A 25,208-nucleotide genomic window follows, 5' to 3' on the forward strand; every position below is an offset into this window, starting at 1 on the left:
GTGGAGATTGGGAGAGTGTGTGGTGGGAAAGATGACAGACAGAATGGACCTCATTTTAGTGTAAGATTTTGGGAAGCTTTCACCGATATAATAAATCTTCTTAACAGAGAAGTTTAATCAAACAGTGGAAAGCATAGGATGAATAATGACAATATCACGAAAAGGAAGGATTGTTAGTCACCATACAGCAGAGATGTGGAGTCGTAGACAGGTACAGCAAAAATACCACTAAACACGTATTTCTTCCAAAATAGACAACATAGACACACACATTCACACTAACGCAGCTCACACACGACCACTGTCTCTGGCTGCTGCCAACAGTAATGACAAAGACTAGTTTCAGCAAGTTAAATAGCCATCTACATACATAGACCACTGTGTCAATCTATATGTAATACACAGTCACGGTCATGGAGTCACGGACATAATTGAGAACAATTCGCTCCCGGGAGCTTAAAGAGTTGTTCCCAAATAGGACCGTGACTAAAAGACTATGTACTACATACACTGAGGAGACAAAAGTCATCGGATTGTGATATTTACATATACAGGGTGGTCCAATGATCGTGACCGGGCCAAATGTCTCACAAAATATGCGTCAAACGAAAAAACTACAAAAAACGGAACATGTCTAGCTTGAAGGGGGAAACCAGACGGCGCTATGGTTGGCCCGCTAGATGACGCTGCCATAGGTGAAACGAATATCAACAGCATTTTTTTAAAAATAGGAACCACCATTTTTTTTTACACATTAGTACATAAAGAAATATGAATGTTTTAGTTGGACCACTTTTTTCGCTTTGTGATAGTAACTGTAATAGTGACAAACATATGGCTCACAATTTTAGACAAACAGTTGGTAACAGGTAGGGTTTTTAAATTAAAATACAGAACGTAGGTACGTTTGAATATTTTATTTCAGTTGTTCCAATGTGATACATGTACCTTTGTGAACTTATCATTTCTGACAACGCATGCGGTTACAGTGCGATTACCAGTAAATACCACATTAATGCAATAAATGCTCAAAATGATGTCCGGCAACCTCAATGCATTGGGCAATACCTCTCACCTTCTGTAATGTTCGCACATGCATTGACAATGCACTGACGCATTTTGTCAGGCGTTGTCGGTGGATCACAATAGCAAATATCCTTCAACTTTCCCCACACAAAGAAATCCAGGGACGTCAGATCCGGTGAACGTGTGGGCCACGGTATGGTGCTTCGACGACCAATCCACCCGTCACGAAATACGCTATTCAATAGCACTTCAACCGCACGCGAGCTATGTGCCAGACAACCATCATGTTGGAAGTACATCGCCATTCTGTCCTGCAGTGAAACATCTTGTAGCAACATCAGTAGAACATTACGTAGGAAATCAGCAAACATTGCACCATTTAGATTGCCATCGATAAAATGGGGGTCAATTATCCTTCCTCCCATAATGCCGCACCATACATTAACCCGTCAAGGTCGCTGATGTTCCACTTGTTGCAGCCATAGTGGATTTTCCGTTGTCCAGCAGTGAATATTATGCTGGATATGTTACCGCTGTTGGTGAATGACACTTCGTCGCTAAATAGAATGCGTGCAAAAAATCTGTCATCATCCTACAATTTCTCTTGTGCCCAGTGGCAAAACTGTACACGACGTTCAAAGTCGTCGCCACGCAACTCCTGGTTCATAGAAATATGGTACGGGTGCAATCGATGTTGATGTAGCATTCTCAACACCGACATTTTTGACATTCCTGATTGTCGTGCAATTTGTCTGCTACAGATGTGCGGATGAGCTGCGATAGCAGCTCAAACACCTACTTGGGCATCATCATTTGTTGCAGGTTGTGGTTGACGTTTCACATGTGGCTGAACACTTCCTGTTCCCTTAAATAATGCAACTATCCGGCGAACGGTCCGGACACTTGGATGAGGTCATCCAGGATACCAAGCAGGATATGTAGCACATGCCCGTTGGGCATTTTGATGACAACAGCCATACATCAACACGATATCGACCTTTTCCGCAATTGGTAAACGGTCCATTTTAACACGGGTCATGCATCACGAAGCAAATACTGTCCGCAATTTATGTACTACACGAATATGTAATAAAAATTGTGGGTTCCTACATTAAAAAATGCAGTTGATATCCGTTTGACCTATGGCAGCGCCATCTAGCGGGCCAACCGTAGCGCCACCTGGTTTCCCCCTTCAAGCTAGACGAGTTTCGTACTTTGTAGTTTTTTCGTTTGATGCTTATTTCGCGAAATATTTGGCCCAGTTGCTACCAATGGACCACCGTGTGTATGTGGCTGTAGTATCACATCCACAAGATGGAAAAGGACAGTGCCTTGACGTAGCTGTCTTTTGTACTCGGGGGATTCGAGCGAAAAGGTCTCCGATGTGATTACTGCCACACAGCAGGAGTTAACTGACTTTGAATGCAGAATGCTAGTTGGAGATGGACGCATGCACATTCCAGTTTGGAAATCGTTAGAGAATACCAAATTTCAGGCATTACCTCTCAACACAGACAACGCAATGACCGACAGAGTTCACTTGACGACAGGGAGCAGTGGTGCTTCAATAGAGCTGTCATTACTAACAGACAACAGACACTGTGCAAAATAACTGCAGAAATCAGTGTGGGACGTACAACAAATGTATGCATTATGACAGTGTGGCAAAATTTGCCGTTAATGGGCCACGGCAGTAGACGACTGCTGTGAATGCCTCTGCTAAAAACATCACCTGCAGCGTCTCTCCTAGGCTTGTGAGCGTACCTGCCGGACCCTAGGTGAGTGGAAAACTGTGGCCCGTTCAGATGAGTCCCAATTTTAGTCGGTAAGAGCTACTGGTAGGGTTCGAGTGTGACACAGATCCCACAAAGCCCCCAGACCCAGGTAGTTGGTGAGGCTCTGTGGAAGCCGGTAGTGTCTCTATAATGATGTGGGCTACGGAGTGAATGATTTAGCCACCCTGATCACTCAAAAGGAGTCCCTTTGAATACTTGTGGGACATAATGGAGAAGTCAGTACCGTGCACAAAATCCTGCACTGAGAACACGTGGATTTATGGACAGCTATAGAGGGAGCATTTCTGCAGGAGATGAATGATCTGAAAATGGCAATTTACCTTGCCAAAAACATATGATGATCTGGCAAATAAACTTCTCTTGTAAGATTATGGCATAATGCAAATTCAGAGATTGCGCTCCAGCTGACGGTATCGAGTAACTGTGAAAACTTTATGTCTGAAACCGACACCCACAGAAAAGGTTTTCTGCTCGGCAGGTATTACACCACTTAACAGATGGCATAAAGTAGCTGCAAATTTGAAAGGAAAAAGGATTATTTAAATTTTCTACACCCACTCCACGGCCATCAACCACCGAGATCTATGTTGTAATTCTCCTCAGTTCAGTAGCAGTACGACTCCTCGGACTGCCAACAACTGTGGACAGCCAGCTGTGACCAACTTCAAATGTCGATGGAACCTGCTGAATCTACTGCCTGGAGGCATTTAAGATTGGTCCACCCGGAGATCACTGAACGGGGACAATCTTGTCAGATTTGAAGGACTGACTCACTGTGACTGAAGCAGAACAAACCGGTGCCGCTGTCCCCTGCCCTGGGTCACGTAGTGGCGACGAGCTGACGACGGTGGAGGGCAGTGCGGTTGCTGCTGCTCAATTCTGAGCAAAGAACGTTTATTGTTTTCTCCCCTTTTATTGTATTATGTGAACTATGTAAATTGTAAATTATATAAACTACTGTTTTAACAGTATTCTACAATACTGCACAATTACGTAACGTAGAATTTCGTACAGTTTCTGTCCGAAGGAAAACAAATTCCAATATTTGTTTGGGGTTATCTCCATTCTCTCTCTGCCGCCTTTTTTCGCTGTAGTGTAATATTTTCTCCTTTCGTCAATTAAATTCGATATCTCGCACGTTCCCACAACACTTCTACTGGACCTCGACTTTTAAACTAGTTGTTCCTCTGCAGGTCTTGCCATTTCATCTCTCACGTCTATCTGTTCATCTTTAACTGCATTTCCTTTGCCTAATTCTGGCAGTGACTTCCTAACACCCCCTTTGTGGCTCTTAGCAACCTCTGACACTTACAACTTATCAAAACCCCGTCTCCTCAATTTCTTCGGCCAATACATTACGAATGCGATCCACGTCTGCTCCCGAAAATGTTTTGACGTTAAAAATATGATTTCTGAAGCTCTGTCTTACCATAGTAAAAGGTGTACAACTTCGCTTTCGATGTTTGTCGATAGGTGGCGACAACGGTAAGTAGCGGTCGAAAGATACAGAGCGCAAACGTCAGGCAGTTAGCTTGGACCTCTGTCAACGTAACCTCATTCAAACATTAGTCGATTTGTGTCTGCATCATGAAGTTGTTCTTGATTCAAAATGTCAGTTTACGAGCCTAATGCTTCTCATTTGCGGGAGGTGTTACTGTTTTGTTTCAATATGAAGAAAACAGCGGCCGAGTCTCATCGAATGCTCTCAAGTACATATGGTAAGGACACTATTAGTGAATGAATGTGTCGTGAGTGGTTTCAACGCTTCAAGAACTGCGATTTTAACGTCATAGACCGGCACAGTAGTGGAAGAGAGAATGTTTTCGAAGATGCAGAACTGGAGACATTGCTGAGTGAAGACTCACGCCAAACTCAAGAAGAATTGCTACAATAGTGGGAGTGACACAGCAAGACATTTCAAAACATCTCAAAGCCATGGGCATGCTTCAGAAAGAAGGAACTTGGGTCCCGTGTGAGTTGAAACAGAGACGTTGACTGGCATTTGTGTGTTTGTGAACAGTTGCTTCAGAGGCAAAAATGGAAGGGATTTCTGCATAGCTTTGTGACTGGGGATGAAAAATGGGTTCATTACGGTAACCCTAAACACAAAGAATCACGGGGATATCCTTGCCGTGCTCCCACGTCGACGGCCAAAACAAATATTCACGGCTCCAAGATCGTACTCTGCATTTGGTGGGACCAGCTCAACAACGTGTACTATGAGATGTTAAAACCGAGTGAAACAATCACAGGTGCTCGTTGTCGAACACAATTAATGCGTTTGAGCAAAGCATTAAAAGACAAACAGCCACAATACAGTGAAGGGCACGATAAAGTGATTTTGCAGCACGAAAACGCTTGACCCCCACATTGCAGAATAGGTCAAAACTTACTTGGAAACATTGAAATGGAAAGTCCTAACCCACCCGCCATATTCTCCAGACATTGCTCCCACTGACTATCACCTGTTTAGATCAATGGCGCACGGGCTAACCAATACTTCCGATCTCATGAAGACGTCACAAATCGGATCGATTCGTGGATCACTTCAAAAGATGAACAATTTTTTCAACACGGTATTCGTACACTGCCCGAAAGATGGGAGAAAGTAGTGACCAACAATGGAAAATACTTTGAATGATACATATGTAACCAATTTGTTTCATTAAAGTCTCAAATGTTGGGGAAAAAACGGCAGAAGCAAAGTTGTACACCTTGTATAATCTTTCTGAAACCTGCCAGTGTCTCCGAGTACTCTCCGTGTATACAACACACTTTCATTATTCTTAAAAATAAGTGTTATTTGTCACTAAATCTATCAATGGTTACAGTATTTGAGCCATTATCAAATCACTTTAAATTCTCAAGAAATTTTAAATCTAAACTGAGATTGTGTCTTCTGAAGAATTCTGCATAGTGTAGTGATTTGTTGCTGGAAATAAATTTCATTATATCATGTATAGGGCCTAATATAAAAAGTTAGTTAAAGTAAAACCATTATATCAATACTCAAAGTTTCACACCAAATTTTCACTACCTTTTATTTAGAAATTTGCAAACAGCAGGAATGTAGACACACACACACACACACACACACACACACACACACACACGAGCAATGTATACACAGGATGAATGTATTTTCACAGTGTGTACACTTATTTGAAATTTCCAGATATATTAAAACTGTATGCCGGAGCAGAACCCAAATGTGGGACTTTTGCTTTTAGTGGGCATGTGCTCTATTGGCCGAGCTATCCAAACGTGACTCACGATCCTCCCTAACAGCTTTACTTCGACCCGTACCTTATCTCCTACCTTCCAAATTCCACAGAAGCTCTCCTGTCTACCTTGCGGGACTAGCACGACTGAAAGAAAGGATACTGCCGTCACGTGGCTTAGCCACATCCTGGGGTGTGTTTCCATAATCAAATTTCACTCTGGAGTGACGTGTGCACTCATTTGCAATGTTCTGGCAGTCTTAAAACTCTGTGCCAGACCAGGACTATAACCGGGAACGTGTACCTTTCATTCCAGAAAGTCCCCCGTGCCGTGGCTAAGCCACGTCTCCACAGTCCCCTTTCTTCCACGAGTACTAGTCCCGTAAGATTTGCAGGAGAACTTCTGTTTAGTTCAGAAGGTAAGAGACGAGGTACTGGCAGAACTAAAGCAGTGAGGATGGGCCACGAGTTGTACTCGGATAGCTCAATTTAGAAAGCACTTGCCCGCGTAAACCAAAGTTCCCTGGCTCGAGTCCCCGTCTGACACGCAGTTTTAATCTACCGAGATGTTGTTCTATACCACTACTAAACTAACTCCTTCCAGGAATGTAACACAAATCTCACGAATAATCTGTGGAACATGCAACTAACTAAAAAGCTACAAAAACCATTTTGCAAAATAACATCTTTAATGAAATGAGGGATCTGTTAAGAAATGGAACTGGAGGTACTGACATATTAGTGAAACAAAAAACACTACACTTCAGAAAAAATGAACACACAATTCATCCCGAATGGATCAGAGCTCGCCAAAAGGATCTCCCCAAAGATGAAACCCAGTAACAGTACGATATCAATTTAGCAAACTTTTTTTACGAAATTGAAGATACAGGTAGGACACGACAAGCAGAGAAGACAGAGATTCTACACCTTCAGGAGCAACACATCACCTGGCAAAGAAAGCAGCCTCCGGCAGGCGACCCGTGTTGATGAGGATGTCGAGGCAGCCCTGCAGGTCCCCGAGCAGCAGGCGCGCCTGGAAGCACACGTTGTTCTTGCCCGCCTCGTCTGCAGACTCCGCCAGCTGCCGCACCATATCCGCATCACCTGCAACAGTCCGGCACGAGTTCTATTACTCGTTCGAATTAGCCGCTCTAGTTTTCCGATATTTCACTTACGTGAAGTATTACTTAACAACTGCCTGCCATCGATAGTAACGTATAAAGGATACACAGGGTGAATTTGCTAAATGAGGACAAACTGGAGGAAACGATTCCCAAGTGGACGAGGAGCAAAGCAGGTCGTACAGACATGTGGCCGAAAATAAGTCGTGCCTGCATTACAGAGCACTAATTAATTCACCGCGACTGTACAGTACAATACAGTGCACGGCATGCTGTAACGTAACCACAATTAGACGGGGGATTCGAAGGGCCACAACCTCTCCAGTCTGCGCAAAAACGACACGGCAAAAACTGACACACACGTTCAAATGTATCGTCCCGCAACTGAATGCTGTCAGAGGCAGCAGGAGTGCGACGTTCCAGCAATTGCACGCGTGCGACGGGCCGCACGTACGCGACTTCTTTCGGGTGCCCCCCACAGGTAGAAACCTCAAGGGTCGAGGTTCGGCAATCGAGCAGGCCACGCGACTACCACCTCGGCTCTACCACCACTTGCGATCTGCCGGCCACAGTACACATCGTCGAGATCCCTCCGCATAGAAATGTGGAAGAGAGATGGAGCTCCACTATGTAATAGGCACATTATCCTTCGTACCACCGAAGGCAGTCACCAATAATCCCAGCCCACGTGCTGAGATTAAGGCTGCTGCTGAAACAATAGTACAGACAGAAAATCCCAACTTGCCTGGCATGTTCTCATGTGCACTTTCAATCACTGAAACCTACACTACGAAAGCTCTTTTATCTTCACCTTCAAGAGGACATTTCCTTGCTCCTTACCCTCCCAGGGACTCTTCCTGCAGTTCGCCCCCATTTAGTAATATCGCCCCGTATCACAAAGTCAATCCACGACTCGGGACAGACCCAAATTTGCTGTTGTAACACCTATCTATGAAATTTTAGAAAAACATACAATCTCACTTAAAAACCCATTTCACTCTACCTAGGTTTCTCTCTCTCTCTCTCTCTCTCTCTCTCTCTCTCTCTCTCTCTCTCTCGTGGACAGATACTGATATACTGATTCATTTGTCTAAGCAAAACTAGTCAAGACTCTCAGTTCGGCTTTCGTAAAGGATTCTGCACACAGCAGGTGTGGTACTGCCGAAGTCTTTGATTGTATGTACAACATAACCATACATAGCAGACTGAAGTGTTATATCATCCCCCTCCCCTCTCTTTCATGCACGGACTCTTACCCTTGTAACACAAAGCACAGGATCTCAATTAGAAACTGTGTCACAGTCACAGAATTTGACACACGGAGAGGCACAAAAACTGGAAATCCTGTTGGATTTCTGCAAATGGAATCACAGTGGCAGGGTTTGTAGCTGGACAAATCTGGCGGCTGGCAGAGTCCTTCTACTGGGTAATCCTTGCAATTTGTCAGTTAGTAGTATTATAATCTCAGGATCAGTTCTTAGCTGGTGGATTGAAATTCTTTCTGTGGATGTAAGGTTAGCTCACACGTTAAGGGATTTGTGGAATGACGGTGTGGCAAGGTTCGAGGTTAAGAAATTCTGGAAAGTTAACAGGCAATGATTTGGGGGCAGTGGGGGTGGATAAAAGTTGAATGGAGGATTGATGTAAGTCAGGCAGGGTTCGACATTGATTTTCTAGATCTAGATCTGCATCTATACTCTGCAAACCTATTGTACCAGTTATTAGGGTTTTTTCTCCATTCCATTCTCACACGGAACACGGGAGAAATGACTGACTGAATGCCTCTGTGCATGCTATAATTATTCTAATCTTATCCTCACAATCCATATGTGAGCAATATGTAGGGGGTCATATATTCCTAGAAACATTGCTTAAATTCAGTTCTTGAAGTTGAAATAGTAGACTTTCTGGGATGGTTTACGGCTATCTTCAAGAGTCTACCTGTTCAGTTCTTTCAGCATCTCAGTGACACTCTCCCATGGACCAAACAATGGGTCAAATGAGTGATTTATAAGCAATCTACTTTGTAGGCTGATTGAACTGCACCTATATTCTACCAATACACCTAAGTCTATCAGCCACTTTGCCCATGACTGAACCTATGTGATCATCCCATTTCATACCCCTAAAAAGTGTTACACACAGGTATTTGTATGAGTTGGCCAATTCCAACAGTGACTCACTGATATTACAGTCACAGGATACATTTCTTCCTTTTGTAATGTGCACAATTTTACACTTCTGAGCAGTAAAGCAAGTTGTCAATCTTTGCGCCATTTTGAATCTTATCAAGATCTGAGCGCATATTTATGCAGCTTCTTTCAGACAGTACTTAATTATTTATAACTGCATCATCTGAAAAAACCCCAAAATTATTAATATTGTCTACAAGGTCACTAATACATAACGTGAATAGCAAAGATCCCTAGACACTTCCCTGTGGCACATCAAAAATTACTTTGCACCTAACGATGACTCTCCATCCAAGATAACACATGCTGCGTACTCCCTACCAAAAAGTCCTCAATCTAGTCGCAAATTTCACTAGACACCACATATGATCGAACTTTTGACAATAAGCATAGGCGTGATATTGAGTCAAATGCTTTTTGTAAATCAAGAAATACTGCATCTACCGGGGTGATTTGATTCGAGGCCTTCAGTACATCACGTGAGGAAAGTGCCAGGCGGATTCCACACAATCGATATTTTAGGAATCCGTGCTGATTGGCATGGAGGAGATCATTCTGTTCCAGATATCTCATTACGTTTCACCTCAGAATATGTTCTCCAATTCTACAACAAACTGATGTCAAGGACATTGGACAGTAATTTTGTAGAGCACTTCAACTACCCTTTTTGTAGTCAGGTGTGACCAGAAGAGTACGGTCAGTCCAAATGACTTCTTCGGCTGCCTATCACCACGAATAAATGCCGAGCTGGAGTATCACTACGATCCTGAAACACTGGTGATGCTGATCGTCTTTTGGGTCTTCCACGGAGTGGTCCTGACAGGTTACGCTCGTTGGGGGCAAACTGTCTCAGGAGCATACTGCCGAAATCTGGCGACGAGCTTAATGCAGGTCTACACCTACATCTGCATTTACACTCCGCAAGCCACCCAACAGAGTGTGGCGGAGGGCACTTTACGTGCCACTGTCATTACCTCCCTTTCCTGTTCCAGTTGCGTACGGTTCGCGGGAAGAACGACTGCCGGAAAGCCTCCGTGCGCGCTCTAATCTCTCTAATTTTACATTCGTGATCTCCTCGGGAGGTATAAGTAGGGGGAAGCAATATATTCAATACCTCATCCAGAAACGCACCCTCTCGAAACCTGGCGAGCAAGCTACACCGCGATGCAGAGCACCTAGCACCTCTCTTCCAGAGTCTGCCACTTGAGTTTGCTAAACATCTTCATAACGCTTACCAAATAACCCTGTGACAAAACGCGCCGCTCTTCTTTGGATCTTCTCTATCTCCTCTGTCAACCCGATCTGATTCGGATCCCACACTGATGAGCAATACTCGATTGTAGGTCGAATGAGTGTTTTGTAAGCCACCTCCTTTGCTGATGGACTACATTTTCTAAGGACTCTCCCAATGAATCTCAACCTGGCACCCGCCTTACCAACAATTAATTTTATGTGATTATTCCACTTCAAATCGATCTGTACGCATACTCCCAGATATTTTACAGAAGTAACTGCTACCAGTGTTTGGGCCACTATCATGTAATCATACAATAAATGATCCTTCTTTCTATGTATTCGCAATACATTACATTTGTCTATGTTAAGGGTCAGTTGCGACTCCCTCCACAAAGTCCCTATCCACTGCAGATCTTCCTGCATTTTGCTGCAATTTTCTAATGCTGCAACTTCTCTATATACTACAGCATCATCTGCGAAAAGCCGCATGGAACTTCCGACGCTATCTACTAGGCCATTTATGTATACATTGTGAAAAGCAATGGTCCCATAACACTCTCCTGTGGCATGCCAGAGGTTACTTTAACATCTGTAGACGTCTCTCCATTGAGAACAACATACTGTGTTCTGTTTGCTAAAAACTATTCAATCCAGCCACACAGCTGGTCTGATATTTTGTAGGCTCTTACTTTGTTTATCAGGCGACAGTGCAAAACTGTACGGAACGCCTTCCGGAAGTCTAGGAAAATGGCATCTACCTGGGAGCCTGTATTTAATATTTTCTGGGTCTCGTGAACAAATAAAGCGAGTTGGGTCTCATATGATCGCTGTTTCCGGAATCCGTGTTGATTCCTACAGAGTAGATTCTGGGTTTCCAGAAATGACATGATACGCGAGCAAAAAACATGTACTAAAATTCTACAACAGATCGATGACAGAGATAGAGGCCTATAGCTTTGCACATCTGCTCGACAACCCTTCTTGAAGACTGGAACTACCTGTGCTCTTTTCCAACCATTTGGAACCTTCCGTTCCTCTAGAGACTTTAAGCACTGCGAAAAACTACCCGACGGGTGTTTTTGTTCCAACACGCAGCCCCAACTCATTCTGCTTCTCTGGATCATCAAATTCTGTCTCACAATCTCGCACCCTGCGACCTATTCCTCTTCTCTTACACGAAAAAAATGTACTGTGTCAGGTATTTCCAAAATGACACTGACGTGGCTTTCAGACTGTAACATTTCCTGAACAGCAAAAATGTAGACTTCAACTGCTGAGGTCTCCACCCAGTCACCTACCCTCGAGGAGACTCTTATGGGTGTTGCCTCGAGGGACGAAAATGCAGGGTAGGGCTAACACCGTAACAGAGATGCGGGGACTGGTCTGCCGAGCCGTAGGACGTGGAATTAGCAGCACTCACTCTGCTGGGATGCAGACCGTGCTGGGCATGCCCCCATTACACGTTTGGGTTACAATGGAGGCAGTGATATACAGTTCAAAAACTGGAAGTCTTCAGGATATCCACAATCCTACACATTTATAATGAATTCAGTAAATATAGGAACAGTCATGGATATATGCTAACTGACTACACAACAACTTCCAGCTGCTTCAACAAACTTTTCAGTTTAAAAATTGGAAGAACGGTGCAGTGGAAGAACGAGCCACTATACTATTCCGAAGAGACAGTCCGGTTTACTGACAAGTCGAAAACAGCCGAGGATGTTGGGGCCGGGGTATACGGGATCCAGCCCAGACTAGAGATTGCAGTGTCTTTAGGGAAGCTAGCTATAGTGGTGGAGATATTTGCTATATGAGTGTGTGCGGACGAATATCTGTGTACGTGCTACGATTATCGTCTAAGAGGTTGTAAACACAGACAAGGAGGAAAAATTCCTGGATTTTTTTTCTCACATTTCCTGGCTAAAAATACACTTTTTTCCAGGTGAAAAACTTCTTCCTGGGCAAAAGTAGACTTTTTCCATGTTAAGTGACAGTATACTTTCCTCATAAATGTAAAACTTCCCTGAATGGTAACATTTTATACACCAGTGTAGAACTTCCTGCCACTTTAGGAAATGAAAGCCAGCAGAAAAATAATGCATTTTGGAAAGATCTTTGATGCACAGTAACATGCACACTGCACGTTTTCATATTACAAAAGTATAAACACGAATTCTACCGAACAGAGCACGTTAGTTTCCAAACCACTGAAATGGAGATTTTTATGCACTTTTGTCAGCCAATCGTAGCACACGTCATGTGGTGTCTCCAGCTAATAACAGCACATATTCATAGCATAGGGCACATGATACAGTCAGCCAGCAGCCACAGCACTGTTATGTAGCACGAACACACAAATAGGAAAAGTTATTGGTTTAAATTAGTATGCACACAGTACAGTTACAACCAAAGCTTAGCTTTCACATGTAACACTGGTCCTTTTTTGCATGTGTTATCCTTTAAGATACATCAAACACAAATGTGCCAATAAATTCTCTGCAATTTAAGAAATCCATTGCACATTCTCACACATGACGTAATTCATCTTGCCTAAAAGGAAATTTGATTTTGAAGTGACACCTCCCATTACTACTTAAACAGTTCTGATGTCATGTTACGAAGTATTGCATAGTCTTCGTCCTACAGCTTTTGACACATCTACGTGTACAGCTACATGGGGGCAGGGGTAAAACACAGGGAGCGAAAGGCTATTTACAATTTGTACAGAAACCAGATGGCAGTTATAAGAGTCAAGGAGCATGAAAGGGAAGCAGTGGTTGGGAAGGGAGTGAGACAGGGTTGTAGTCTCTCCACTATGTTATTCAATCTGTATATTGAGCAAGCAGTAAAGGAAACAAAAGAAAAATTCGGAGTAGGAATTAAAATCCATGGAGAAGAAATAAAAACTTTGAGGTTCGCTGATGACATTGTAATTCTGTCAGAGACAGCAAAAGACTTGGAAGAGCAGTTGAACGGAATGGACAGTGTCTTGAAAGAAGGATATAAGATGAACATCAACAAAAGCAAAACGAGGATAATGGAATGTAGTCGAATTAAGTCGGGTGATGCTGAGGCAATTAGATTAGGAAATGGCATTTACTTTAGTAGGTGAGTTTTGCTATTTGGGGAGCAAAATAACTGATGATGGTCGAAGTAGAGAGGATATAAGATGTAGACTGGCAATGGCAAGGAAAGCATTTCTGAAGAAGAGAAATTTGTTAACATCGAGTATTGATTTAAGTGTCAGGAAGTCATTTCTGAAAGTATTTGTATGGAGTGTAGCCACGTATTAAATAGCGCAGTTGGATCAGAGCCCATCAGGCCGCTTAATTGGTTGCTAATCATCTCTCAGACAACTGCCTCATTCAGATTGTGCCACTAGCTTGTAATCTGGGTCATTTTTTTGCACACAACTTAAATTTTTTCTCACCTAGCTCACTGTTTATTTTACGGTAATGCTGCTCTCTCAGACGGATGCCGACATAATTTATCACTATGTTAGCTGTAGCAATAATGAAGAAATAGATATGGGCTTGTAAATGTGAACGATGGAACGGTGCAAAAATCACTGTGTTTGTGGTTGACACATTTTATACATAGGTGCGCCTGCTCAAGGATTAAAGAGAAGTTCTGTAATCCTAAGCTTGAAAAGGAAGCAGATTAAACTCTTGTTAAGTTTAATGACCAGCCAGGAACTTTTCTGACAAAGGGAGTATATAGATGTAGATACAGTGAAGTGACTTCTACTACTCTTCCCACAGACACCGGTTCACTTTATTAGAATGGCAGGCAGAGATACAACACAATTAACTCAGTTTTGGTGTAGATGACAAAGGGCTAAGCCCACTGCCTTTTTGTCTCCCCGACTCCACAAACAAGTTTGACAGCAGCAGCCGCTTCTCCCGACTCACCGAGCGACGTGGCGAGCAGCAGGAGGCCGCCCAGGTCGCCGGCGCGGTGCAGGCACTCCTCGGTGAGGCGCAGGCGGCCACGCGCCGTCGCCAGCTCGGCCAGCTGCCGCCACTTGTGGCGCGACGACGCCTCCCGCGCCAGCGCCAGCGCCGTCTCCAGCTCGCCCAGCTGCAGCGCCAGCTCGAAGCGGTGCTCCGGGTCCGTCGACACTGCCAGCGCCTGCTGCTTGAAGCCCTGCGGTCGGATCGCCCCGCTGCAGTTTGCCGTACTTCGCACTGCGTAATAGTACTTTTCCCCCAATTTTTACAAATTTTCCGTAGCCGCCGATTACCGTAGGTCGTTACTCACTTACAGTGCCGCACGGCACTAGTGAAATACGTAGTAATTCAGCTCTCGGAATGTAAAATCCGGGACAAAATATTTGAGAAATACAGGTTAATTCCTGCAGTAAATAATAACGGCAGCCAGCTACTCTCTGTAAACCACCGTAAGATGCACAGCAGGAGGTAATGCTACTGTACCAGTTATCAGTTTCTTCCCACTCCGTGCGGAGTGCGGGAAAAATGATTGCCCGAATGCCTCTGTGCGCGCGGTAATTATTCTAACCTTATTCTCACGATCCACATTCGAGTGATACGTAGGAGGCTGCAGTATATTCCTACAGTCGTCATTTAAAGCTGGTTCTCGAAACCTAGTTAGAACACTTACTTGGGATAGTTTTTATCTATCTTCGAGAGTCTTCCACTTCAGTTCTTCAGAATCTCTGTGACATTCACCCACAGAGAAACAAACCTGTGATCATTCGTGCTCCCCTTCTCCGTATACGTTCAATGTCCACTGTTAGTACTATTTGGTACAGGTTCCACACACTTGAGTAATATTCTAGAACCAGTCGTGCAAGTGATTTGTGAGAAATCAATTTTGTAGACTGACTGCATTTCCCCAGTATTCAACAATAAACCAAAAAGCAATAAACCAAACTCTACCAGCTGCTTCACCCCCGACCGTGTCTACGCGATCATTCCATTTCGTATCCCTACACAGTGTTACACTCTTTAGAACAGGATAAACAGTCTCGGCTGCACAAGGTAAGTTTATTTAATCTTCGCATGTGAAGCGTTTTGCCTGTTCTAGGCATCATCAGACAACATGGGAAATTACAAACTGGTATAAGTATAAATTGCTATTAAAGGCAATAATGAACGAATAAATTGCAAACATGAGCAAGACATACACTGATTGGACACATTTGTGTTTCAGGGGGTGGTGAGGGGTATAAATTTCAACTCCATAACTGAGCTTACTGGCAAAAATTCTTGCTAATTGTAACCGAGGCGTCAAATGTAATTGAGACTCCCACAGAACAGGGAGGTAACAGCCAGATAGCCACTGTCGACGCTTCATTAAATTACCTACAATAAACACAACAAAAGGTAATGACAGCAGGAAAAAGAAAGCTACTAAAGTGTGCAAGGGGTACCCAATTTATGCAAATAGGCATATGCAGTGAGTGCAAAATATACCCACAAAATGCCTAGGTTAATACACCTTTGGCAAATGACTGGGCACTAATAAGAATAAAGAAACAGCTAAAAATTTTTGGGTAAAAATATGAAGCAACGAAGCTAGTAGCAATGCTATAGGAGAAAAATAACTGTAACGGCGATACCTTATCACGAAGGAACCATCCCACAAACACAAACACGGTCTGGTTACAATACCGTGGGCACACGCTGTCATGCCGGTAACTAGACTGCCGCGCAAGTGTCGAAGCTCCCTGGAGCCGCAGTGAGAGAAGGCTCACAAGGTGCCACACTAAAACTTTACTGATGGCAAGGTGTAAATACAATTAACCGACGCGTAATATCGGTGGCAACCATTATGTAAAGATTCCTATCACAGAATCAAAAAATTTTGATGTTTCGAAAAGACTTGGTCACTTACTAGATTCAGAAATGTGAAAATGATATCCTTAAAAATTTTGGACTCTTCCAATAACTTCAGTTTTTTGCCTTTATTGGCCACAGAAAGGCTTTTAATGTTTTCTAAATCAGGGAGCTGATAGCAACAAGATTTCATTTAGGGCAATTTTTTTGCCTAGGGAAAGAAACTGAATTTATTGGAAGAATTTAAAATTTCTGAGTGTATCTTTTTCGAATTTATTAATGCAGTAAATGACAAAGTCTTTTCGAAACATAAAACATTTTTTGATATTATGCTGCGTATCTCTACACGACGACTGTCAACTATATTACCTATCAATTATTTTATTTAAGCCTGAGCCACCAGTCAGTCAAGTTTAAATGTGCCACCTCACGCGCCTTTTCTCACTACGGCTCCAAGGGGCCTCGACACTTGCTCGGCAGTCTAGTTGCCAGCACGACAGCGCACGTTCACAGTACTGTAAACAGACTACATCTGCGTTCGAGGAGTGATTTCTTCACGAGCAAGTTATCACCTTTACAGTTATTTTTTCCAGATTTTCATTGCTTCTGGCTTCATTTCTTCATATTTTTACTTAAAAAAATTTGCCCAGTCATTTTCCAAAGGTGTATTAGCCTATATATCTTATCAGAGTATTTTGCACTTTTCTGCTCACTGAATGTGTGTACTTGCCTAAATTAGGTAACTCTTGCACTCTTCAGTAGCTTTCTTTTCCTACTGTCATTCCACTTTTGTATTTCTTCTGATGTAATGAAGCATTGACAGTGGATATTACCTCCCAGTTCTTTGAGACTCTTAATCACATCTGGCACCTCAATTACAAGTAAGAAGAATTATTTCAGTAGTGTAATGAAGTACTGACATTGCTTCCCAGTTTCGTGGGACTCTTTAATTACGTTTGACACCTCGGTTACGATTAGCAAGAATTTTGATCAGTAAGCTCAGTTATGGTGCAATATTTTACGAGTTGAAATGTATACCCCTTACCAACCCCTGAAACACAAATGTGCCCCTGTGCCACCCTCTTTTCATTATTTGTAATTTATTCATTTATTATTGCCTTTAATAGCAATTTATACTTATACCAGTTTGTAATTTCCCCAATTGTCTGATGATGCCTAGAACAGGCAAAATGCTTCACATGTGAAGATTCAGCAAGACTGTTTTTTTCTATTATGGTTGCTGCACAAGGCATTTGCATGAGTTGGCCAGTTCCAACAATGACTCACTGATGATATAATTTTACGATACTACATTTTTCCATTTTGTAAAGTGCACAATACTATTTTTAAAGCAAGTTACCAATCTTTGTGCCACTTTGAAACCTTACGAAGATCTGACTGAATATTTATGCACATCCTTTTAGACGGTACTTTATTAACAATGACTGCATCATCTGGAAGAAGTCTGATGTTACTTTTAATTTTACTTGCAAGGTCATTAATATACAGCATGAAGAGCAAGGGTCCCAACACACTTCACTGGGGAACACCTGAAGTTTAATCTGCGTCTGACAATGTTTCTCCATCGGAGACCTCCCTACCAAAAAGTCCTCAACCGGGTCACAAATTTCACTCGATACCTGATACGATCCTACATTTGACAATAATCGCAGTTGTGGTACTGAGACAAATGCTTTTCGGAAATCGAGAAATACCGCATCTACCTGACTGCATCAATCAAAAGCTTTCAGCATGTCACGTGAGAAAACTACGAGTCGGGTTTCACAGGATCATTGTTTTCGCAATCCGTGCCGGTTGGCACAGTCGGGGTCATTTTGTCCGAGATACCTTATTGTATTTGAGCTCAGAATATGTTCTAAGATTCTACAACAAATTGATGTCGAGCACATTTGACAGTAGTTTTGTGGATCGCTTCTAATGCCCTTCTTGTAGATGGGTCTGACCTATGCTTTCTTCCAACTACTGGGCACAATTTTTTGTTCAAGGGATCTGTTATAGATTATAGAAGAGGGGCTACCACAGATGCAAATTCAGAATAGAATCTGATAGGGATTCCATCAGACCCTGAAGCTGTTTTTCAATTTTAACAGTTTCAGCTGTTTCTCAATACCAATGACACCAATATTGATTTTACTCATCTTTTCTGTGGTATAAAGATTAAATTGAGGCAACAGTCCTGGGTTTTCCTTTGTACAGGAACATTTGCTACTCAGTTTCAGTTCCTGTTTCATTCTCTAGGGTCTGGACACTAACTTTGATTCCACTACAGCCTTTTCACACAGCTAGAATTTCTTTGGGTTTTGTGAAAGACCATTTGACACTATTCTGTTATGGTAGTCACTGAAGGTTTCATACATTGCCATCTTCAGAGCCAAATGCATTTCATTCAGCATCTATCTATAGACCTATGTTTGGTTTTACACTTATTGTGCAGTAGTCTCTCTTTCTTTACAGTGACATTTATACCACGGAGGAACCCTCCCATTACAAACTCTTCCACTGGGTACATATCTATGTAGTGCACAGCCAACTACTCTTAAATTATTCTCTTTCTGCCTTCCCCGCCAGAAATTTTTGTGCTGAAAGAGCATAACAGGGAGACAGTGATGGTGGAAGAAAGAGGATACAGTGTCAGTCAGAGAGAAAGAGGGAGGAGACAGTGCCAGAGAGAGAGAGAGAGAGAGAGAGAGAGAGAGAGAGAGGGGGGGGGGGGGGACAGTGATGGTGGAAGAGAGAAAGTGGCAGTGAAAAAAAAATTGAGACAAAGACAAAGACAATAGTAGTGAGAGAGTGGCTGTAAACAAGAAGCAGAGATGGACTGAAATAGCAGCAGTGGGAGAAAAAGTGAGAGAAGACACAGTGGAAATGAAAAATATAGATGAGTGGAGGCCATAAATAGGCTTTGGGAGCGGAGGGGGGAGGGGGGTCAGGACCCCCTAGACTGGTGAATTATAACACATAGGAACAGGAAAGGAAATGAAATTTTAAACATTTGGGTACAGGGGCACAAATAAGTCTCAATCCCAGAATTTTTGAGCTGCTGAGGTGCGGTGGAGACAGTGGTAGTGGGAAGGAAAGACAAAAGGAGACAGTGTGAGTGCGAGAAGAGACGTGGCAGTGAAATACACTGTAAATCAATGGGAGGCGAAGGAGACAGATACAGACAGTGGCAGTGAGAGGGAGATGCTGAGTGTGAAGGTTTCACTACAGGGATAAACTGGGAAAAGAATTTAGAATTTTATGTGTTAAAATAGTGTGAATATCTTCATGAGCCAAAGTTTTTGGTGAGGAAGGTGGAATGAGGATTAGGCAGTTAGTTCCTCACTTTTCTGTCAGTCTTTTAAAGAGGAACATATTTGCCTTTTTGTGCTCTGACACAAAAATTTTTCCCCTGGCATGAAAAAATATTATTATTATTATTAAAGGAAACTGTAAGTTTTTATACTACATTTCATTCCAGCAAGGACTCTTCAATCACTGCTCTCAAAGCAAAGAACAACAAAAGCAGAATTACATCAATACTCAACTGACGAAATCAGTCAACACCAAAACCAAATACACTACAGACACCGTGGAGAGTATTATACGGTCAGTCTCTGTTCAGTTATCACAGATGTCTGTCAACGACCGGCGACAGTCACTCTGTCAGCCTCTGTCGAGCTTTCTCGGAGCCCGGATCGGTCTCTCACAGTCGGAAATATTCGAGTCACCAGAATAACGGTCACAATTTGCCACGCGCGTATTCCGATTAGCCTCCTATTGCTGACGTCAGTCTGAAAGATTGCTAGATCCTGACAACAGCAAGCTGACCCTGACAGAAATGTTTACTTAAAATGGGCACTGACCAAAATATAAATATTGGCAGTGTGTATTAAATGTTTTAAAACTGTTCTAAGCTCTCTCTCTCTCTCTCTCTCTCTCTCTCTCTCTCTCTCTCTCTCTCTCTCACACACACACACACACACACACACACACACACACACACACACACACACAAGCACGAATAGTAACTAACCCCTCGCTGTGAATTTGTTTCTTCGTTAATATGGATAAATAGTACCATAATTCTTTACAAATGTAGTGTTGTAATTTGACTTACATTATTCCTTCGATCACATGATGCATTATCGCAAGATATGTCCTCCTGTTAACGAATGTCTGGTTACCATTATATTTATTATTACGAAGGATTTTCATGGTTATCCGGCTTATATATGGGAATTTGGCTCGTCTCCGGCTGCTAAAGTCAGACCAGCCAGAGACAGTGGTTTTTGTGTGTGTGTGTGTGTGTGTGTGTGTGTGTGGTGTCTACTTCAGAAGGAGGCCTTCTGCCATGAGCTTACATTTTTAGTAGTCTTTTTGTTATGCCCGTCTGCAACTCGACATCTCCGCTATATGGTGAGTACTCATCTACCCTTTTCATATTATTGTCGATACATCTTTAAGAGCAAAACTGTGTATCTCGGCTCTTACAGAATTGTACATATCATTTGCAAATCTACTTTCTAATTGTATGAATAATAACATACAAAAATGTAATTTCAAAATGAAACCTTCACTCTGCAACAGAGTGGGCAGTGATGCGAACCCTTCTGCCAGATTGCAACTGTGTGCCGGACCTAATCTCGAGTTCGGGACCGTCCCCTTTTGTGGGCAAATTCTGTACTGACAGAGCTACTCGAGCCTTCTAGTCCTGAAAGGCTCACAGGAGAATTTCTGTGAAGTGTGCAAGGTAGGATATGAGGTATTGGAGGAAGCAAAGCAGTTAAGACAGGTCACAAGTTCTGCTCGGGTAGCTCAGCCAGTAGAGCACTTTTTCTCAAAAGCAAAGGTCCCGAGTTCAAGTATCGGCCCGTCACGCAGTTCCAAAAATGTAACTGTTGCAACATTCAAAGAACTGGGCACCTGAGCCCGTGCAGCTTAGTGTGGGCTGGCATCTGTTGGCATAAGTTTGTTGTTTGTGAGTGTGTCTGATTTTATGTATTTGTGAAATGGTTTGTGTGTTATAAGTTATGTGTTTGTGATTTTTTTTAATATCACGTCAAATGGGTAAAAAATCCTACAATTTTTATTGGGGCATATGTACCAGGTGTACTGGTATGAAATAAGCGTGAAGATACAAATGTGTCTATAAGGAAAATTTGTTGTGAACAAGCCTTTTTTTTTTATTTGTTTGGTTGGTATGACATCTGTCAAAGATATTTAAAGTACATCAAGTCACGGAACCAACAACATCATATGTTTTCATCGTGTTAACAATGTCGAATTTTGTACCAGAAAGTGATGATTTGCGGAAAGCATTATTTTTTGTTTTCATTTGAAAAAAAGTGCTGCAGAGTCACATTGAATGCTTGTCGAGGCATACGGTGATCGTGCTCTATCAGAAGCAACGTGCAAAAGATGGTTTCAACAGTTCAGAAATAGTGATTTTGATGTAAGAAATGAAGAATGTGGAAGACCACCAGAAAAGTTCGAAGACGCAGAATCGCGAGCAATATTGGATGAAGATGATACTTTGAGTCGGAAGCAAATGGCAGCAATGCCAAATGTTGCACGACAAACAATTTCTGGCCGTTTGAAAGCTGTGGGAAAGATCCAAAAGTGTGGAAAATGGGTGCCACACGAATTGAATGAAAGACAGATGGAAAACCAAAAAACCATTTGTCAAATTTAGCTTCAAAGACACGAAAGAAAATAAATTTTGCATCAAATCGTTACTGGCAATGAAAAATGGATTTATTTTAAGAATCCTAAACGGGAAAAGTCACGGGTTAATCCGGGACAACCATCAACATCGGCTGCAAAACCAGATCGACTCGGCAAGAAGACAATGCTGTGTGTTTGGTGGGATCAGAAAGGTGTGGTGTATCATGAGCTTCTAAAACCCAGTGAAACTGTGAATACTAATCGCTACAGACAATTTGAACTATGCATTGATCGAAAAAAGACCAGAATGGGCCAGAAGACGCGGCAAAGTAATTTTTTTTACACAACAATGCACCTACACACAAAGCAAAACTGGTTCAGGATACAATCAAAACACTCGGCTGGGAGCTGCTACCCCACCCGCCATATTCACCAGACTCGGCCCCTTCCGACTACCATTTATTTTCACTAACAGGACACGCATAGGCTGAGGAACACTTCGATTCTTACGAAGAAGTCGAAAATTGGGTGTCTGATCGGTTTGCTTCAAAAGACGAACATTTCTATTGGCGTGGTGTCCACAAATTGCCAGAAAGGTGGTCAAAATGTACAGAAAGCAATGGTCAGTACTTGGAATAAAATGTTTTTACTTTTCAATTCAAAACTGGTGTTTCATTTTCACGAAACAACGCTCATTTCATACCAGTACACCTGGTATGATATCCTACAAACCTTTAATTTCTGCTGCAAGGAGGCAAATTATAAAAATCATCCCCTCCACACACACACAAAAGCAATGGTCAGTACTTTGAATAAAACGTTTTTACTTTTCAATTCAAAATTTGTTTCATTTTCACAAAAAAACGCTCATTTCATACCGGTACACCTGGTATGATATCCTACAAACCTTTTATTTCCTCTGCCCACACACACACACACACACACACACACACACACACACACACACACACACACACACACACACACACACACAAAAAATGAGAGCTGCGTGGGCCTCACCTGCTTCTCGAGGAAGTGAGCGACACGCGTGCGCTGCGACTGAGGCACAGTGGGCAGCACGCGGTCCGCAGTCGCGAAGTCCCCGCGCATCACCGCCGTCTGGTACTCCAGCACCGACACCAGTAGCTGGTAGCTCACCTGCAGCAGGACAGCGGCCAGTCAGTTCCTTCTACCGTGTTTGTAACACGGGGTTCCATTCGATCGGTTAATACTCCTCCTCGAAGTCGTTTTTGTTAAACTAATACTTGTACCAGTGTTTCTGTCAATCCACAATCTAGCTACAGTATAATACAAATTTTGTATTTTTTCATCACATTACAAAAATTTTAAATTTCTAATAAGTTCATTCCATTTTTATAAAATTAATATTCATACGTCTGAATACGTGTCACTGAATTACAAAAACTGACAATGTAAGTACTAGACAACACAGGATTCCCTATCCATCAAGACCTGGCACCTACTAACAGAATTTAATCCTGGTCACCTACACTATGTCGTCAGAAGTATCCGGACATCTGGCTGAAAATGACTTACAAGTTCGTGGCACCCTCCATCTGTGAAGCTGGAATTCAAATCTGTGTTGGCCCACCCGCAGCCTTGATTACAGCTTCCACTCTCGCAGGCATACACTCGATCAGGAGCCGGAAGGTTTTTGGGAATGGCAGCCCATTCTTCACGGAGTACTGCACTGACGAGAGGTATCGATGTCGGTCAGTGAGGCCCGGCACAAAGTCAGTGTTTCAAAACATCCAAAAGGTGTTCTATAGGATTCACGTCAGGACTCTGTGCAGGCCAGTCCATTACAGGGATGTTATTCTCGAGTAAGCACACTGCCACAGGCTGTGCATTACGAATAGGTGCTGGTTCGTGTATTAAGATGCAGTTGCCATCCCCGAATTGCTCTTCAACAGTGGGAAGCACAAAGATACTGAAAATATCAATGTAAGCCTGTGCTGTGATAGTGCCAAGCAAAACAACAAGGCGTGCAAGGCCCCTCCGTGAAAAACACGACCACACCATAACACCACCGTCTCCGAATTTTACTGTTGCCACTACGCACGCTGGCAGATGACGGTCACCGGCCATTCGCCATACCCACACCCTGTCATCGGATCGCCACATTGCGTACCGTGATTCGCCACTCCCCACAATGTTTTTGCACTGTCCAATCGTTGGGGCTCCTTATGCTAATCGAGGCGTCTGTAGGCATTTACTGGCATGATGTGTGGCTTACGTGCAGCCGCCCGACCACGAAATCCTAGTTTTCTCACCTCCCACCTAACTGTCACAGCACTTGCAGTGTATCCTGATGCAGTTTGAAAGTCCTGTGTGATGGCCTGGATAGATTGCCTATTACACATTACGACCCTCTTCAACTGTTGGCGGTCTCTGTCCATCAAGAGACGAGGTCGGCCTGTGTGTCTTTGAGCTGTACGTGTCCCTTCACGTTTCCACTTCACCATCACATCGGAAACAGTGAACCTAGGGATGTTTAGGAGTGTGGAAATCTCGCATACAGATGTATGACAGAAGTGACACCCAATCACCTGACCACGTTCAAAGTCTGCGAGTTCTGCAGAGCAACCCATGCTCCTCTCTCGATGTCTAATGACTACTGAGATCGCCGATACGGATTACCTGGCAGTAGGTGGCAGCACAATGCACCTAATATGAAAACCATTTGTTTTTGGGGGTGTACCGGATACTTTTGATCACATAGTGTATACAGAAGATTGGTGAAGAACTGCAACACTTTGACTCAAAGACAGCTTCAAAGGAACAGTGGGCTTCAAGGGGACACACGAGCTGAAATTTGGTAGATGATCCCAACTAGAAGATCCAAGCATTCGACCGCCAGAAGAAATAGCGGACGACTTTGAATTTCGTCAGAACGAGTAGTGGTACGTGTAAGCAACTGATGAAGTGATGGCGTCAATTGGAGAGTCCCGGACTGGATGTCAGTGCGGTAAAATCCAATCGGTGAAGCAGTTACTCGTGCATGAATTGCACAACTAGGAGGGTGAAGGACACAGACAGACCATCTGAGTCAAGTGCATAGTGGATAAAAAACATTTGTAATATAGTATTGAATTATACACGGTCCAGTCACTTTAATGTGACA

The 25,208-nt window shown here is 42.9% G+C and overlaps 1 protein-coding gene across 1 annotated transcript in view; it reads right to left on the reverse strand.

Annotated features, from left to right (window-relative positions):
- The window catches only part of LOC124720395 (coatomer subunit beta'), a 164,105-nt gene that overhangs the window by 29,922 nt on the left and 108,975 nt on the right, over nt 1–25,208 (reverse strand). The window contains exons 11-13 of the mRNA XM_047245736.1: nt 23,084–23,221; nt 14,510–14,744; nt 6,994–7,150 (exon numbers count right to left, since the gene is read on the reverse strand). Coding sequence (XP_047101692.1) covers nt 6,994–7,150; nt 14,510–14,744; nt 23,084–23,221 — 530 coding nt within the window. The remainder of the gene's footprint in view (nt 1–6,993; nt 7,151–14,509; nt 14,745–23,083; nt 23,222–25,208) is intronic.

This window comes from Schistocerca piceifrons, chromosome 11, assembly GCF_021461385.2.
Source record: "Schistocerca piceifrons isolate TAMUIC-IGC-003096 chromosome 11, iqSchPice1.1, whole genome shotgun sequence".
NCBI lineage: Eukaryota > Metazoa > Arthropoda > Insecta > Orthoptera > Acrididae > Schistocerca > Schistocerca piceifrons.